Below are 17256 nucleotides of genomic sequence, written 5' to 3' on the forward strand. Positions count from 1 at the left end.
TGTTCAGCTTTTGCGTGTAAGTATATAACACCCGATAGATTCGGTATTTGTTATCTACGTCGATTTATCCGAATGCAGAAATGAAATTTTATTCACATACGTACAGGTATACTTAAAAGTATCCAAGTTTTTTCTGACAACTTTAATATTTTGCTCAATTTAAAAGTGACAGTCAAAAATTATTAGCCGCAAAAATAAGCTGTAATTACAATAGCTATCATCACCTACAGTGTAGCTGTGAAAAGGTGCAAAAACATAACTATAAATTGTAAGTGTTTATGATAACACCAAATTGGGGGTGGGGTTAAAGTATTTGTGTGCAATTAAAAAAAAAGCTTATTCTTATAACTAATATGATTTTTGAGTGAGGAGGAAGCTCGTACGAACGTTTCTTAACGTTCATCGAAATTTATGAGCACCGATAAATTCGTTTCCAACTTTATTCCAACTTTTAAAAAGGCGCATTTGCATTCGTATCCATAAAGTGCATTATTGCGTATTAAAATAAAAAGAATACCCGAAAGTCACTGAATTTTGAAAAAAAAAAAAAAAAAAAAAAAAAAACTGATCGAAAGCTCGCAAGTTCAAATGATAGAACGATACCAAGCATTAGGTAAGAATAACGTTGGCTTACGTAATTGCTGGTGCGTTTATTTCAATACTGCAACAATAAAGATACTCAGTACACATTCGAAGTTCAAACCCGACAAAATATAATAAAAATCTCTGCAACGATTTGCAAGCTCCGAGTAATTTTAAAACACAATACAAACCGAAGGGAGCGAACAATTCTAGAAGAGCCGAGCATCTTTGAGTACCTTCGCGACGCATTTAGAAAACGTATCGAGTACGTTTTGTTTGCCCGTACGGCGCATAAAAAGCGGCGTGGGGCGGGTGCGCTCTTCAGTTAACGTTTGAATTCCGAAGCGAGAGCATCGAATGTGAATCGCCAATCGTACTTGGTTAAAATTTAATTAATTTCATCCCGTGAAAGTTCAGCAAAGAAGCTTGCAATAATGAGATCGCGAGTGTCACTGATCCCGAAGCTAATGACGCAGATGTGGGAGCAGATGGAAAGGCCGCATCGGCTGTTTGATCAACACTTTGGTCAGCACTTCATGATGCACCCCGAGTCGTTTTTCACGCCCCTCGAGCGTAAGATTTTCCGGGAGATGCAGAGTCCGTTGTATTCACGAGCTTTGGCCGACTTTTATCGTGACCAGGAGCAATATCAACGAGGCCAGTCGGTGATTAAAGACGATAAGGACAAAGTGAGTTTTTTTTTTTTTTCTTATTTGAATAGGTAATATAGATTTAACTTGTTTGGAGGGTGTGATTTTTTTTTCATGCAAGTACTTTATTGTTTCTATATTGATTTTACTCATGTTGATGCAATTTTCATACCGAAACGAAATGAAAAAGATCTGAGGTGGTGTTATTGTTTCGACATTAAATGTGTATAAATTGCAAATTAATATATTTTCATTGAAAACGCAATGCTAGGGAAAGTATTCGCGTTACTGTCAACGACTTACTTGTACATTTTTATTAATTTTAACAGTAATATGCAACTGTCTATTTTATTTAAAATTTTTTCCACGGCAGTTTTCAGTGCAGATAGATACCAGTCAATTTTCTCCGGATGAAGTAAACGTTCGTGTTGTTGACAACCAGATCATTGTTGAAGGTAAGAAAAAAACACTTTCTTCAGTTCAAATAATTATCTTTCTTTCTTTTTCTCTCTGAAACTAATTCGATTCGTTACGATATTAATTTAATTATTTAACCATAAAAAAGTTCTTTAATATGAAAATGTTAATGTGTTCTTAGTTCACCAAGGTTTATGATGAAAGTTTCGGCAAATTGAAGTAATTCTTTCGAAAATTTTTTCTTATTATGTCTCGTTCTGTTTTTTTGTTTCTTCCTTTTTTTTTATACGACTGTTTTATTTAAATATTATCTGTGAACGGTAAGAAAATTAATTTTTTTTTACATTTTACAGGTAAACACGAGGAAAAACAAGATGATCATGGAAGAATCTATAGACACTTCATCAGGAAATACACGGTACCAGAAATCTGTGAAACAGAAAAAGCCACAAGTACTCTCTCAGAAGATGGTAAATATTAACTATTTCACTAAATCTGTTTTTTTTTTAATTTTGATTTTTTTTAATAATTACGTTGGTTTTTTTTTTCACAATAAAAATCAGTTAAATGAAGAACAAAAATTACTGTACATAAATAACAATTAAAAAAGTTAACAGAAGTTCGATTTATTTAAAATTTTGATCGATTTACTTTTCAGGTATACTTTCTATCACTGTCCCACGAAAGCCCGAGTCGATCGAACACAAGCGCGAAAAAGTTATAAAGATCGAAAAAACTGGAAAACTTGCCAGTGAAAAGAAAAAGGAAGAACCCACAGAAGAAACCCAACAGATAGAAAACACAAAGGTTGCCCAAAGTCAATGAACATCTGCCCCGTTTATTCCCGGATAAGACTGGTTTTCTCCTCATTCTCTTGATACTTTTGTATATTCAAAAATTTCATGTTTGTTAATACCACTAGTAATCTTTTGTAAATTCGTGATTGATAAGTATTATTATTATTCAATCTACAGTAGTCTATAAGTTGTAAGCTTTTTCAGTAGAAATGTAGATGTATTAGTTTGTTAAAACGATTGGTAATAAACCAAATTTTTTTCTAATACTCAGTCTTATTATTAATTTTCTCAATATTCGTATTAGTATTTGTTATATTTTTATTTTTTACGAAAACATCATTTTAAGTACATACATTGCAAGTAAAAAGGTTAAAAAATATTTTGTGCACAATTAATAGCTTTACAGTATAACAAATTTTTACTCCTAAAATTAAAAAAAGGCTACTTGAAAAGTGGTTCATGTTTGTTGATTTGAGGTTCATAAATATATTAGACACAAAAGTAATTATTAAAAAGGAGCACATACCATCTCTCATTGTTCATAAAATACTAAATTGAATTATAGTTAACTGGAGTAGTACAAATTAATATTGTGTGCAAAAATCATACGTAATTTGTTAAAAAAAATTTATATACGTTTAGATCAGTAATAATAATAATACACTTATATTAAGGTGTTAACTTAAAAAAGTTTGGCAGAGGTTAACAACTTAGGGCACGTTATTTTGAAAAAAATTTTTTTAGAGCTGCTCATTGACAGCATTTGTATATTAGACAAAATTATCGTTAATGTGACTTTTTACTGTAAGTTTGGTATAGTTTAATTCAAGAAGATGTATATACAGTTGAAATATTCATTGTTGTGTTATATAAAAATGTTTAAGGTCAAAAAAACAATACAAGGACCATTTTGTGTGACTTAAAGTTTATTTATCAAATACTTGAAATCGACAATAACGAGAAGTTGTATTTTGTTTTATACATAGTAAATAAAAAAAGATACGAATAAATGGAATTTCATTCACTATCAACTACACACTGTGATTTCAATTAAACACTCATCTCATTCTTACATTACAGATTTATCGCTCAGTCTTAGAAGTCTAATTCTACAAACGAAACGCGAGTACTTTAATAAAAAAAGGAACAAAATAATGAAACGTGGAATTATCAGACTTTGAAAGTTCACTTCTTTTCTTCAATCTCCTTTTTCTTGTCACTGCTCTCTTTGGGTTTCAACGCGGGCTTGCCCGTCTGCTCGATCTTAATGACTTTTTCGTTCTCGGCCTTGGGCTTCTCCTTCTTGGGCACGACAATACTGAGTACACCATCAGAGCTCAGCTTTGATTCGGCCTTCTCCAGATTACAGGTCTCTGGGATAAGGTACTTCCTAGTGAATTCTCGTGAGATGAACCCGTGTTCATCCTGCTTCTCTTCGTGTTTGGCGTTCACGATGATGTAGTTATCTTTGGTAGAGACGTTTATCTCATTCGGAGAGAATTGCTGGACATCCAAGGTAACCTTAAAGTTATCTTTGTCGGCTTCAACAGAGGAAGAGCCTCCACGCTCTGTACCCCGGAGCAACTCAGCCCAAGGTCTGAGGTAGTTGGATCGCAGCTGAGGTTTTGGCATGTATAGTTCCACCCGACGTGGTGTTACAAGTTGTTCAGGGTAGATTCCAAGGCCGAAATCTGAAATGAGAAGGGACATTTTTTTTTAAATTTTATGTTTATCTTCACACATAAAACAAACAAATAAGAGTCGCGTCGACAATTTCTTTTAATTACGAACTGTACAGACTACTATAGAGATCCACCAGGTAGATAATCGCCAATTATTGGGTAATTTTTATTATTTCTCGAAAACAAAGACAAAGCGCTTTAAAATTTCCACATAAATTGCGGATGCCTTATTGTGATTTGACAACAACGTACGTACCCAATAATTTTTGATAATGTACTCAATGGACCAAAAAGTTGTACGTTTTTTACTAACATTTTTCTTTACAAGAAGGAAGGAATTAGAGAAATTGACACTAAACACAAGCAATTTAAAAAAAACGCTATGCCAACATCGTTTTGATAAAAAAATACTTTTCTTTAGAGAAATTCTAGAAAAATACATTTTCAATCTCAACTAATTGTTTTAATATTGTAAAATGTGACAAAATTTTTTTACGAACCTTGATCCAATAACCTGTGTGGTCCGTCAAGATTATCGCACCAGTCGGAGAACAGTAGTGGAATCAGCGACATGTTTCCTTGATTTGGTACACAACACGAAATAGATAAGTATCGTCAATAAACAATTGATTCACCGTAGTGAGAATAGGATTGCTTCGTAATCGAACTTTCGCTCGAAGAGATGCTTTCGCTTCAACAGTTGAATTCTGACTGAGGTTACCGGGCAAACGGGTTTCTTATATATCCGAGCGCCTCCACTCAGCGCATCTGTCGCGATTATTCGAGAACTTCTCGAGAAACTTCCAAACAATCTTTTGTTCCAAAACATGGGAGGGTACATGTTATTCAACATTATTGAGAGGACCGAATGATTACAACATTGGTTTTGATAGAATATTGGTTAAAAGTCTTAAAACAATGCAGGAATAACTAATTATTTAATTTATCTAGTTTTTTGTATACTATGTTAATTTATTTTATTAGATATGAATTAAAGTATGGTTTTTTATCTCCCAAACGTAGAAGAAACGTTAATTGAAAGCAAAGCAATACTGTGTGAAAATGTATGACTGATGATTATTGTTATTTGAATAAACTTAGCGCATTTATTCTTTCATCATCAATTTTAACACCATAGTTACTGAAAATTTGCTATTTTCATTCTGTAATACAATCGAGTAATCATTCAACCACGATGTATTTAAAGATTTTTCGTGAATTTTAACGTAACAAAGAAAGTATTTTGAAAAGCCGGTAAAGTGCAACAAATAGCCGAGCAAATACCTATATCTCTAGAAACGAGATTTCATGCACCTTCTAGAAAGTTAATCGATGTTGCGAGAACGCTGCTGTGTTTTCGTTGTTTTCGATGACTCAAACGCCATCTATGCTGATAATTAGTACTTCACTCAGTCGACGCCTACGCTTATGGTAACAAAAAATTTCTATTTATCATGCTTCGAGTTATCATGCTATGATATGTTAAAGTACTACCTTATCATTGTGGCTCTTACCATGAGTTGCAAAGGTATAATCTGCGTGCTTTGATTCACTCTCTAATTTGAAGTATCTATAATTTGAAGAATTTTAGTCTTTCAACATTATTAAGGCATCATAAAAACAATTTATAAGGTTTTTGAACTTAATGTCTTATAATTTACACTGTCGTTAATCAATTAAAAACGATGTCGATTTTCTTAAAAAAATTTAAGAGAAAAAAAATTACTATTAAATAAAAAAAAATTGATGTAAGTTTTACTAAGGAATTTAATTTTTTTTTTTTTATCTGTAAAAATAACTTTACGATAAATCATAACAGGTTTAAGTTACTTCTGAACAAAAAGAAAGCTTTTATACTTATGGTTAAAAACAGTGGTGTCAAAACAAAACTTTACCCACAAAATTTTTTAAATTATCAGAATACATGATTACGTGCCATACACGAGAAGATAAATCCGGATTACACTAATTTTTTTTGTCCAATCAGTTTCAGTCATATATTCTGACTTACAAAAGAAAATAGTTTTGTTTAATTTAAATAAACCTGTTTTAATAAGGTGAAAAATCAAACTATTGTAGTTTTACATGATTTTCGTTTGTCTTTACTTACTGCACGGAACACTGTGCCTTTTTCTACCTTCTTCAGATGAATAGCACACAGCTACTTTATTTTATAGCTTTTTTTATTTACGCAATGTAAAACCTTAGAGGTGGAACTTTGTAAACACGTTTTGTTTATTTATTAAAAAACCAAATGATCCGTTTTCAAAGATACGACGTGAATAAAAAAGCTCATGAAAAAGTATCTCCCTATAAGTATTTACCTTTATGCTTCATAAAGAAAAGTTACGGCTCTTATTATAAAATTTTATAAGATACTTGTTTCATGACGCATAAATCGACGTATTTTTAACAGATATTCTACTACCTATGTTGATACAATATTTTGAGTACGATAATTTATACAAAGAACTGTAATTCAAAACATTTAGTAATAGTACACTGATAAAATAGATAGGTGCTGAATAAACTTTGTACAAAAAAACTCTGTACATACGGAATATTCTACACCTATATAAACTTTACTCAAAACCGACAGTCAAAAAATGATTCTAAATAAATGTAAATTTTGTTTGCTGCTTGAATAAGCCTGTACAGTTATAAGCCGTCGAGACCAGTGTAAGAGAAAATTATAAGAAATCAAAAATGGCAAGATATTTAATGATTGTTGTGCTTGAATTTTTTCTAACATTAACAATGAGATTTCCCTAAACTTTGAACTTTCGGTGGTTGATAATTATTACTTTTACAGTTTCTCTAGAATTTTCATGATTTGGGAGTTGGACGTAAGTTTAAAAATATCCTGAATTAACGACTTGGTGATTTAACTTAACGGTATCGATAATAAACTTAATACTCAAGATAAGATCTTTGAGTAAAGTGCCGAAATGCATACTCGCGCGGTGACACATCCAGAATTCCAAGTCGAGTGTACTTAGCCATCAAGTGGTCAAAAAAATCGAAATAATTAAAATACGCTACCACACGCATCGATGCTCATAATTCCCTCTAGCGGACTTATATTCACCTCACTTGTTCCTGCGTTAGTCCATTTTACTCGCTACCCATCAATCCTCAGTTATACTCCCGTTTTAACCAAACACTTCTCACCAGGTCTTTCCTTTTTTTTTTGCCTCGTTCGAACGTTCACGCATATTCCCACAGCACCGCGGAAGCGGAAAAAAGCTAAATTTATTTAACGCGGAGCCTTTGTCACCACGACACAATGACCCTCTCACTCGCGCTCGCGAGGACATTTTTATATTTATGCCTTCCGCTCGGCTGGCGAGCGTTTCCGGAGAATCGCGTTTTTCAATTTGTCCCGAATACACACGATGCACACACGCATACACGCAATGCCAGTGTGCGAAAACGCATTTCCGTAGAAATTGCTAATTACCAAGGGTACGGGGAGTCAGCCGCGCCTTTAATCGATTTATACGCCCCTCGAAATCAATGTCCTTTGTGGCGGTGATTGCAGGCCGATTCTTTTATGCCAGGGGTGCTCCGTATGTATATACATATACGAGTGTGGCTCGAGGTAAATATTTATGCGGAATATAGTGGTGAAGAAAATTGATTCGAGCACGCGGCCCACGTGGGAGACCCGGGAGCTATTAAAAAACTGTCAATCGCAAAGGCGACAATTTCTTTACCAAGGTATGGAATAGTTATGATCTCGTTAAATTTACGCCGTGTTGTGGGAGCAAAAAAATTTTTTTTTTTTTCCTCGATAAATTGAGCGAGTTTTTGAAATTGAGGACTTTTTTTCCCAAAGGAATATTAATATTAAATGCAAGCTTTTACATAAGTTTTAGGTAAGTTGAGTATTTTTTTTTATTTTATAAAAAAATGAAATTTAAAGTTAACCAAATGTATGTATATTATGATAATGCTTATACTCTGAATGAAGACATTAAAAAAAATATGGCACACGAATCAGAACACATTATTTTCCGCTTGTAAAGTACTGTAATTTTATCAAATGATAATTATGTCCCAATATTGCAAATGCCACTTTACTTTCGTGTTTATAATGTCTTTGAATGAAAGCACTTAATTAATAGTTGACTGTTGATGTTACCTCGCTTTACCTAATGGATTTTATACACAAATATTTATTATATTATTTTTATAACTTACTAATGTACTAAAAATTGGTTTTGCCATACGGACTTTAAGTCCTTGGCATACAAATAAACGTGTTTCAAGTCAAGTCAAGTCTCTCTCTCTCTCTCTCTCTCTCGTACACAGCTAGCAGTATATAAACCCACGTAAAAATTTTAAGTTTCTTTAAATCCAAAAACTTTTACCACTTTGGTTTGTCCTCGGTGGCATTCTCCTTCGTTTCTTATTCACTTGTTTCCCGTAGAGTACGAAAATCGAGCTGCTGGTTCCCGATGAGTCCTTTCAGCTCGGGGCACAGGCAAACGTTGTTGTCAAACAACTCGTCCAGTCTCGCCTTTACCTTGTCCCTCTCTTTGCTGCACCCAATATCTCCGCACAGCTTCAGGAACTTTTCCACGCGAGCCTCCGTGTGCACCTTGACGTTATTCGCAAGATTTGTGCGGTACTGATCCGCCAACTGTTCGACGAGTCCCCCTCTAAATGCATTGCTGTACAATTATTTTTTCCCACCTCGCAAAGTTTTGTAAGTTACGAACAAGTCCACACCCGCGCAATACTCGTACAATATTAAATGTACTTGTTACATTAGTGCATCAATTCGACCTAACTTTGCAGCATTTACATATTTGGGAATTCGTATTATTTAGCGTTATTCCTAAAAGCTTTCAGCATGTATATAGTAGTTAGTAAAAAATCCGTAAATCCGGACGGAAAATAGAATTAACGTGCTAATGAGTGATAGTGAAAATACATGTATGAAGAGATTAAATGCAAAACATCTCTCTCGCGCGGATCAATTAAAATGGATTGCATGTAAATTGTGCATCAATGAAATAGTGCTTTTAAGATTAAACGCGATGCGGGAATTATCTTTTTTTTCCATCAACGAGCTTAAGTCGTTAAAATAAACTGGAAAATTGATGCAAATCAATTTTAACAAAGAAAAAAAGAAAACAAGTTGGCAAAGAATGATTGCATCTACATACAATAGCTCGAACGCGACTGCCTGTTTTTTCGCGCTCGCATTTTTGACGCCACGTCCAATATTTGCGCCCTAGCTGTCTGTATACCGCCAGGGACGTTTTTTCTGTCATTCACAGGGAGGTGCCAGCTGTTTCGAGTCAGCCTGGGCCTCTTTTCATACACCAAGTTTTTTTATGTTTCTTTCTTTTTTTTTTCGGTGCCAGGCAAAGATATCATGAAAATTGGAAAAAAAGTGTCCCGTGAGCATTAGTTTGGCTCTCATTTCTTCTGACTTTTTCCTTTAATTTCGTGCACAAATGTTTCTACATCATAATCAATTGTTGTTTATGTATATTATAATTATTTATAATATACATAAAAAGTTAGAAAAAATTTTTTTTACAAACATGAATAATTTTTCTTATATAATATTTTATGTACACTTACAGTATTATACAATAATTCGAAAAGCATTCTTTCAGCTTAGAAGTTGGCAATTATTTTAAGATTACAGCATTAGATCATATTATTTCAAGTATGCTAAAAGAATACTTTACACAATGCCTATTAGAATTCTTTTCGATTGCTTTTAGAGCAGTACAAAGATCTCATAAGAATTGTATTGAAGCGGACATTCAAGTGTTAAAAAAGAATTCGTTCTTCTAAAAAATTTACTTATTGGGCTGCCTACGTTGAGCAAACTGCTTGAAAATATTATCCTGAATAAATTGAGAAGCCATGATCTAGATACGAAAATAAAATATGAAATAGTGTAGTTAGCATAATGCAGTTGTATAAAAAAGAAACGTCCTCTATGTTTAACCAAAATTGAAACAAATTGATTCATTCGCAGCCCTCAATGGACCACATATTCTTTGCCATCAATATCAATACACGTAAAATGTGCTCCCTATACGAAGACGCGTCCAACGACCGCTTAATCATCAGGTCCACACGGCATCTTTCCCTTCCTTAAACGATCCTTTACCCGCCCTAATTCTCAGGCAGCAGTAAACGCTCATTATACCCCGTGGAAGCTTTTCCACGGCAAATTAGGAACAATTTCCCCCCGAAGCCACAGTCAGCTTCTTCCGTGAGCGCTAAAATACCCTTCGTCACTTGTATGCACGGCATCAGCGGCAAAGTACAAAGAGCTGGCGCCAACAGGGCAGTGAAGGCTAATTTATTCGCTAACGCACGCCAGCACTCACGTGTGTGTATGTGTTAATGGGCCTCGTGCACTTCTCGAACCATTTGTCCGCATTAGACCGTATCTGTCCGCTACTGTTCTCTGGCTTGTTATGCCGCGGAGGACAGAGTGCAAGCCGATGAAATATTTGTCGAGAAGATCTCTAGAGCCGGGGGCATCTTTTTAGAAAAACGTATGACTGATTCGTGGGCAGCGCTTTGCGTGAAGATGGAAGTGCCGATTTGTCGGCCTTATGGTCAGGAATTTTCGAACGAGGCTTCTCCATTTACACGGAGATTTTTCAGAGACTCTATTGTCGTGGAGGTAAATACTGTTGTCGGAGGCAATTTATGACCGTTCCCTCGAGAAATTACCAGCCGCATCGTACTGAGAGGAAGTAGAATACTTTTTTCTCTAAACCCTCGGAGCTATTATTTTGTTGGAAAATCGAGGTCTCGCCCTAAGTAAGAGTTGCGACATCCATTGATTGGGTTATTTTTTGTTTTCAATAATTTACTGTGTAGCTGTCAAAGCTGTATTTGTATCACACACTGCTTAGAAATTAAAAGTACAAAACGTTTAACTCAATAAGTAAGCCAACGGCAGCTTTTGAATGAGATTTTCCTCGTTCAAAAATAACAATGAAGCTCGGTCTTTACATTAGAAAATGTTGTCGTTGCATGTAATTTTGAAATAATAGCTATAAACACAATCAAAATAGATGCATTGATATTGCGATGTAAAGAATCAGCGAGCGAGCAATAGTGATACATAGGGCGACGATAGGGAATACGATAGATCTCGGAGGGATGAAAGAGATGTTGGATGAAACACGAAAAGAAGGCAAAGGGAGTTGTGGGGCAGGAGTATGCGGGAGGGGGTGGGGCATAGACGGCTGGTGGATAAAATATCAGGAAAAGACGTCGAAGCGCGTAAGTTGGCTCGTTTAGGGCACCGCGGGATAAGGGCGGGAGAGGGATATTAAAATTAAAGTACGCCGCAGCTAACTTATCTCATTAGAACAGCTTGTACAAGAGCGCTCGGCTCTGCTCGCCCCCGCCCCCTCAGCTACTTCCTAGCTTTCTTTCTCTCCTCGGCGAGCTTCCCTTTTCTATCTCCTCAACTTTATCCCTCGTATACATCGCTCGAGCGCTCGCACGGCCTCAATCTCGTCAGCACGCGCGTTGTGAGTCACAAGCTATAAGTCGTAAGCGGCGAGGCTCGAACCGAGGCTCCTCTCGTGTCTTGATTTACTTTACTCCAAGAGAGAGAGAGAGAGAGATTGAAATTCTTACTGCCGCGCATCAAGTTTTGGCTTTGTGTTCCCGAGTTTCGTGTCTTACTTCTTGTTACGAGAGTTGCGGTGGTGCTGGCTGACATTCAATACGCCACAATTGACAGCTGACGGTTCTTTTACCGTTTACGCGCGTATGTACCTGTCATAAAATTTGAATAAAATCAATTTCAGGAGGTTTGTCTGAAAACTACGTAGTTGTCGTTTTTTTTTTTTTTTTTTTAATATTGGTATAGAGAAAGTGGGTAAATAATTGCAAATGAACATCCACCCGTGATGTTAATAAGTAAAAAAGAAAGTATTATTCTTTTCAATTTTATTTAAAAAATCTTTTTTAATATCGTTAAAATATTTGTATTCATATCGGTGAACTATCATTATTATCATGCAACCATGTACCTTTAGTAAAAATGAAAAAACTTTTCATAAAAAATAAATAGATAGATATTGAGAGATGATTGGAAGCATGTTTAGCTGTTGCCAAAATTTGCAACATGTACTTATAATATGCATTAATCCTACATACATTATGAATCCAAAAAATGTATGAAAATATCTTGCACTTAAGCAAACATACATAAATAGATAGGTATACTTGCATGCATAATAGATGTTGCGCAAGTGCATTACGGGAACAGGTGGTGATGCGTATACGGATTCTCTGAGAGTTCAATGATTCCAATATTCGAGGCGAGCCGTGATTTATACGTTGTTCGTGTGCTGCAGCACCAAGCCTGCCTTCGATCTTCCACTCGGTGTGGTGATTAAGGACGCGATGCTCACCCCCTTCCCTCCCTCAAAGTACTTTGATCATTTTATCGGAAGGCGATTCAAGGCACTTCATCATCGACAGCTGATTTATTCCGCGGCATAAGTCTGGCTCGGATGCGAAAATAATGCCTTTTTAATCGAGGTCTTGCAACTGTTTACCATTTTACCCGCCACTTATTCATTTATTCGTACTTTTTTTTCTTTTTTTCTGTCTTCTTATCATCATTCGACCATTCAAGTTTTTGAGCGGGTCCCATATACGTACACATGACATGCAAAAGCGCTTTAGCAACTCGCCTCGATCGAGAAAGGACAAATCGATGTCGCGCGGCGATCGACACGTCCATTGTTTCGCTTATATTCCCATCATACCTATAGGGCAAAACGATCGTCAGGCCAAGCTTTCATATATACGTAGGGCGTGTAATCGTGTGTGCATGAGAAGCAACAGCAGGGAGATGGAGGGGGATCGCGCCAGTTTTGTAACAACAATAAAATCGACGAGCTTACCTTCCCCTCGTTCACGCGTACGTATACAGAGCAGAGAGACCGTGTTTTCCGTTCGCCGGGGATTTGACGAATCCACCCACACCTTCGCTTTTTTTTTTTTTTTTTTTTTTTTTTTTTCAAGCTGTACGCGCTACGTGTGCTGCTGTGATTTTAAGAGGATCCTTTTTTAAACTCGATTATTCGAAAATGACGTGGCGAATAAAAGTGGAAGAGATACACAGAGGGAGATAGAGGGGGGGAATTTTTATTGCGATTTCGGCGCTAACGAGCGTGTACGATGCTTCACGCGAACGCGGGCACCCATCGATCGAACCACGAGGGCTATTCAGTTGCCGCAGGATATGGTTTTTTTTTCTTTTTTTTTTTTTTTTTTTTCGTTCCATTAATTTCGTTATTTCAAAAAGCTCTCGTTGTCCGGATGAATAATACAAGTCACTAGAGCGCGTGCGTTTGTGTGGAACAGATTGGAACACTCTCGCACCCATACATAGTTCGAATGACTTCACTTTACGCGCTTTTAACAATTTTTTTTTTTTTTTACTGCCTGTAATTGCACATTTCGATAAAAATTCTCAACCACATGCTTGTAGGTATCATGCGTTTTAATTTTCTTTTTTTTTTCATTTCCAATAATCAAGATTGTCAATCAATGCAATGGTTTGTGTTGCCGGTCAAACGACCTCGTAAGAGGTCAAAAAGAAGGGAAATGAAACAGTTGAACTGAAAAACTCGTCAAATACGAGCCCACCGATAATACGAGGCAGCTTCTTTCCAACTAGGCCGCTACTTTTATAGATCGGGTGGGCTGTACACATTGCGCGAGATTTTCCTCTCCCCCCCCCCCTTCTCGGACTCCACGAGAAGTCTAACTTGTTAAAAAAGTCTTAGGCAACAAATTGAATTTAAAATCAAGACCTTTCATCCCCGGAGCGGAACCTCAACAGAACACGGCCCAAGGCAACCGGGCGTCCCAACTTGGCTGAAAAATTGGAGCAAAAAAATTCTGAGGGCAGCCATTAAAATAGAGAGTACAGCTGCAAAAGAAGAGAGAAGCCCCGGTATATACGTATATCTGTGTACATCTTTGGCCAAAGGTAGTTTGGAGTAACTTTATTGCAAGCAAAAAAGAGAAAAAGAGAAAAAGCAGGGAAAAAAGAAGCGCTTGCACTTGGGCTCGATAGAAACGAGCCATAGGTCTTCGCTGGCAAGAGGAAGTGGAAAAGTAGAATGGCCGTCCCGAGGGCTTCCAAATTGGTTGAGAATCAATTAAGTGCGGTGGCGTGATCATCGGTGTATCGGGTCGATTCCTCCCTCGCCCTCTCGTCTCCCTCCCCTTGCGACAGTCGTCGCAGGCCGCAAGTCGGTGCGGAGGGATAGGAAAACGGGAGGGGAACAAGAGATTCACGTCCCAATCAACTGGGTATGCGAGTATTTACGAGCACCCGAGCCGTCATGATACTTCTGTACTTCCGTTCGTACCTGTTATCTGAAAAAATTAATCCCACAATTTTCCTACAGAGCTTAGTATACAGATTAGAGATGGCGAATCACCGGGTTACGAGTTTCGAGCAAAGCACAGGTGGTTTGGACAACAATTATTGTCTATCCTTTTGTTGAGCAAAGAAAATATCATTAAGAATACATTTTTAGACGTGACCAACAAACGAGAGTGCCTTATGTTCTCCTAATTTGTCTTTTTTTTACTTTTTAGTTTCGACCAAGCTTTGATCAAGCTCTATATTTATTGCTACTATTACGACTATCCATCACTAGTCAAGACAGATGACTCGTGGCGATCATGTGAGCTGTAGAATAATATGTACCTTACCATACTTTATTATAATCGTGAAATCCCCTGATTTGATACCCAAGCAAAGGAACTTGTAGTGGAAAAGCAAATGATCATTGTGTTAAATTGAAAAAAACATTTCACATAGTTTGGTATTTTCTGTGACTATGGATGTTGGAAAATGGCAGGGAGACAGACTGACTTGTGTCAATAGTCAGACAAACCTATAAAGGTATAGACAGGAAAGTACACAGATGGGCAAACAGACAGAAAAAATGAATTTAAATAAAAACTAGAAAAATTGTGCGATGAATTGCATATCATTGAATGCCCAACCACTTACGAAAACCTATCAATAAAATGTATCTTCGTGTATAAATATGCATCACGAAATTTCTCTCTCATGCTTTTATTTACCCGAAAATATTATTTTTTCCCTTTTTTTTTACAATTACTAATTTTCTCCTGCATTTATAACATTCGGGAGCAAAACTGATGACCACCCCAATTCGTATACTAAACGCTTTTCCTTTCGCTCACTCGAACGTGAATTTTAACGCGCAACTTTTCAAACGAACCCCCGCATTGGCTTCTGATTTGTATAATCGAAAAGACGCTCGAGACGGATAGCCTCAACGGTTTGTATTTTACCCAAAGAGTTGTCACCATATTCATAAGAAAACACGAGCTCAATGAACATGAATTCCTTCGAGGCGACTGTAACGTTGTCATCGTTCCCAATTAGGGTTCGACTCGCTCCTCCCGTTCTCCCCTGGAAGTAATTTTTCACGCGAATTGTAAAAACCATCAGGTATTTATCCCCGAACTGTCAAAAAACCACAGCTAACAAACTGATGGAGTTTACGGACGCGAGATTGGAAAGCATCGGCGTCAGAACGCGCATACGGAACGAGAGCAGGGAAACCGACCGCGCGTCCAAAGCTCTCCCCGGCAGTTCGGAAGACATCCGAAAAGTTTTCCAAGAGCAAGCCTCGCAGCGGTGGCGAGTCGTCGGTGCGCACATACAACAAAAGTCGAGGGCTGGGGGAGAAAAATCCGAGGTAACGAAGGAAAGTCTTGGCAGATCTTTGGAGCGGCTGTCGGGGGATATCTTCGCGGGCACCCCTAAGTCTGACTGTTTCATATTTAAAGTACATTTCCCGACTGCGGCGTACCTACGCTTGCTCGAGGGCGGGTGGAAGTCGCATTCGATCGAAGGGCTGGATGTGGGCATCATTTCCGCTTGCTTCCTCGATGAAGGAACCTGCCAGTCAGATGTAGTTGTACCTCGGTATCGTTTCCACATGGCTTATATACTCACACTCTCGTGCCCGCATCTATGTAAACATACACTGGCAAAGTTGGATCCGCTCTTCCGACTTGCTTGACTTACATAAGATTCTTCCTTTTCTCCGGCAATGTTTCTTTTTTTCATTTCTTTGTGTTTACACGAGTTGTGTGCACGGGGTATGGCGTCAAAATAACGTGATTGCCGGAATACCCGTACAACTGGGAAAAATTCGATTGAAGTTTCACTCATTGACACATCACACTATCTGTTTATAACATCGGAGCTATAGTTCCAAAGAGTATTTTATGCTGTACTATCTTTTTAATTGATGACTATCGATTGTACCATGCACACTTTCCAAATTATAATTTTGAAAAACTGGAATCTGTATTGGTCAGATTATCATTTATAAGCTCTCAATATTATTTTGAAATGGCTCAAACATTAAAATTATCAAGGTTTTCTTTGACTGATTTGGAATTCATTACAACAGCTGTATTCTGATTCATCAAATTAAATTTTCTCCAAGCAACACCATCAGACTGGCTTCCTTAAACGAAATAAAAAAAGGTCTCCACCCTGGGAGTTGTTTCCCCCCCCCCCCCCAGCGTAAGAACAAAAGTTTCGCGCGGGTAAATAATTTTCGTAACGCCACAGTACCTTCAGCTCACCGTATAGCAGTGAATAATAAAAGAGGGCCGCTGCAAAGTTTCCTTCGTCAGAGGAAGTGAGGAAGCAGTGCGTATAGAGCGGCGCGGAAGAAGGGGAAGATATCCACGTGGGCTGCCGTTCTCTTTTACGGATCAGGCAACAGAAGTTAGGAATTTCACGGCAAGCGCGAGTCAAAGAGTTTGATATATTATTCCATATAATCAAACAAGGCGCCTGCGTGTTGTTGCGCTCCGCGCTGCTGTCTGATGGTCCTCTCCTGCCCTCTGTGTGCTGCGTTGTTGGCTGATTGGGCGCAGCTGTTGCAGAAACATCTTCTCGACGCGTGCACGCGTGGAGCTCTTACACATTTTGAACTTGAGCTCTGATGTTGCTTGATATTATGCCGCTCGACCGCCCTTCCAGCTCCTTAGGCAAGTGTAGAGGCTGAAGCACGTATACCAAAGTGTCGGAGTCGAGTGTTT

The 17256-nt window shown here is 37.4% G+C and overlaps 2 protein-coding genes across 2 annotated transcripts; one reads left to right on the top strand and one right to left on the bottom strand.

Annotated features, from left to right (window-relative positions):
- The first annotated feature begins 990 nt into the window (after positions 1-990).
- LOC106636949 (alpha-crystallin A chain) lies at positions 991-2583 on the top strand. The gene is made up of 4 exons (XM_014349514.2): positions 991-1271; positions 1606-1687; positions 2003-2119; positions 2308-2583. The coding sequence occupies exons 1-4, from the start codon at positions 1017-1019 to the stop codon at positions 2472-2474; spliced, it is 621 nt and encodes a 206-aa protein (XP_014205000.2). The 5' UTR covers positions 991-1016; the 3' UTR covers positions 2475-2583.
- Positions 2584-3375: 792 nt separating this feature from the next.
- Positions 3376-4851, bottom strand: LOC106636930 (protein lethal(2)essential for life). Its single transcript, XM_014349488.2, has 2 exons — positions 4629-4851; positions 3376-4137 (listed from the first exon to the last, which is right to left on the bottom strand). Exons 1-2 carry the CDS (start codon positions 4699-4701, stop codon positions 3632-3634), a joined length of 579 nt encoding a protein of 192 aa, XP_014204974.1. The 5' UTR covers positions 4702-4851; the 3' UTR covers positions 3376-3631.
- Positions 4852-17256: the final 12405 nt, after the last annotated feature.

This window comes from Copidosoma floridanum, unplaced genomic scaffold (genome assembly GCF_036245765.1).
Source record: "Copidosoma floridanum isolate Cflo_tuat_1 unplaced genomic scaffold, Cflo_Japanese_pri ptg000019l, whole genome shotgun sequence".
NCBI classification, from domain to species: domain Eukaryota; kingdom Metazoa; phylum Arthropoda; class Insecta; order Hymenoptera; family Encyrtidae; genus Copidosoma; species Copidosoma floridanum.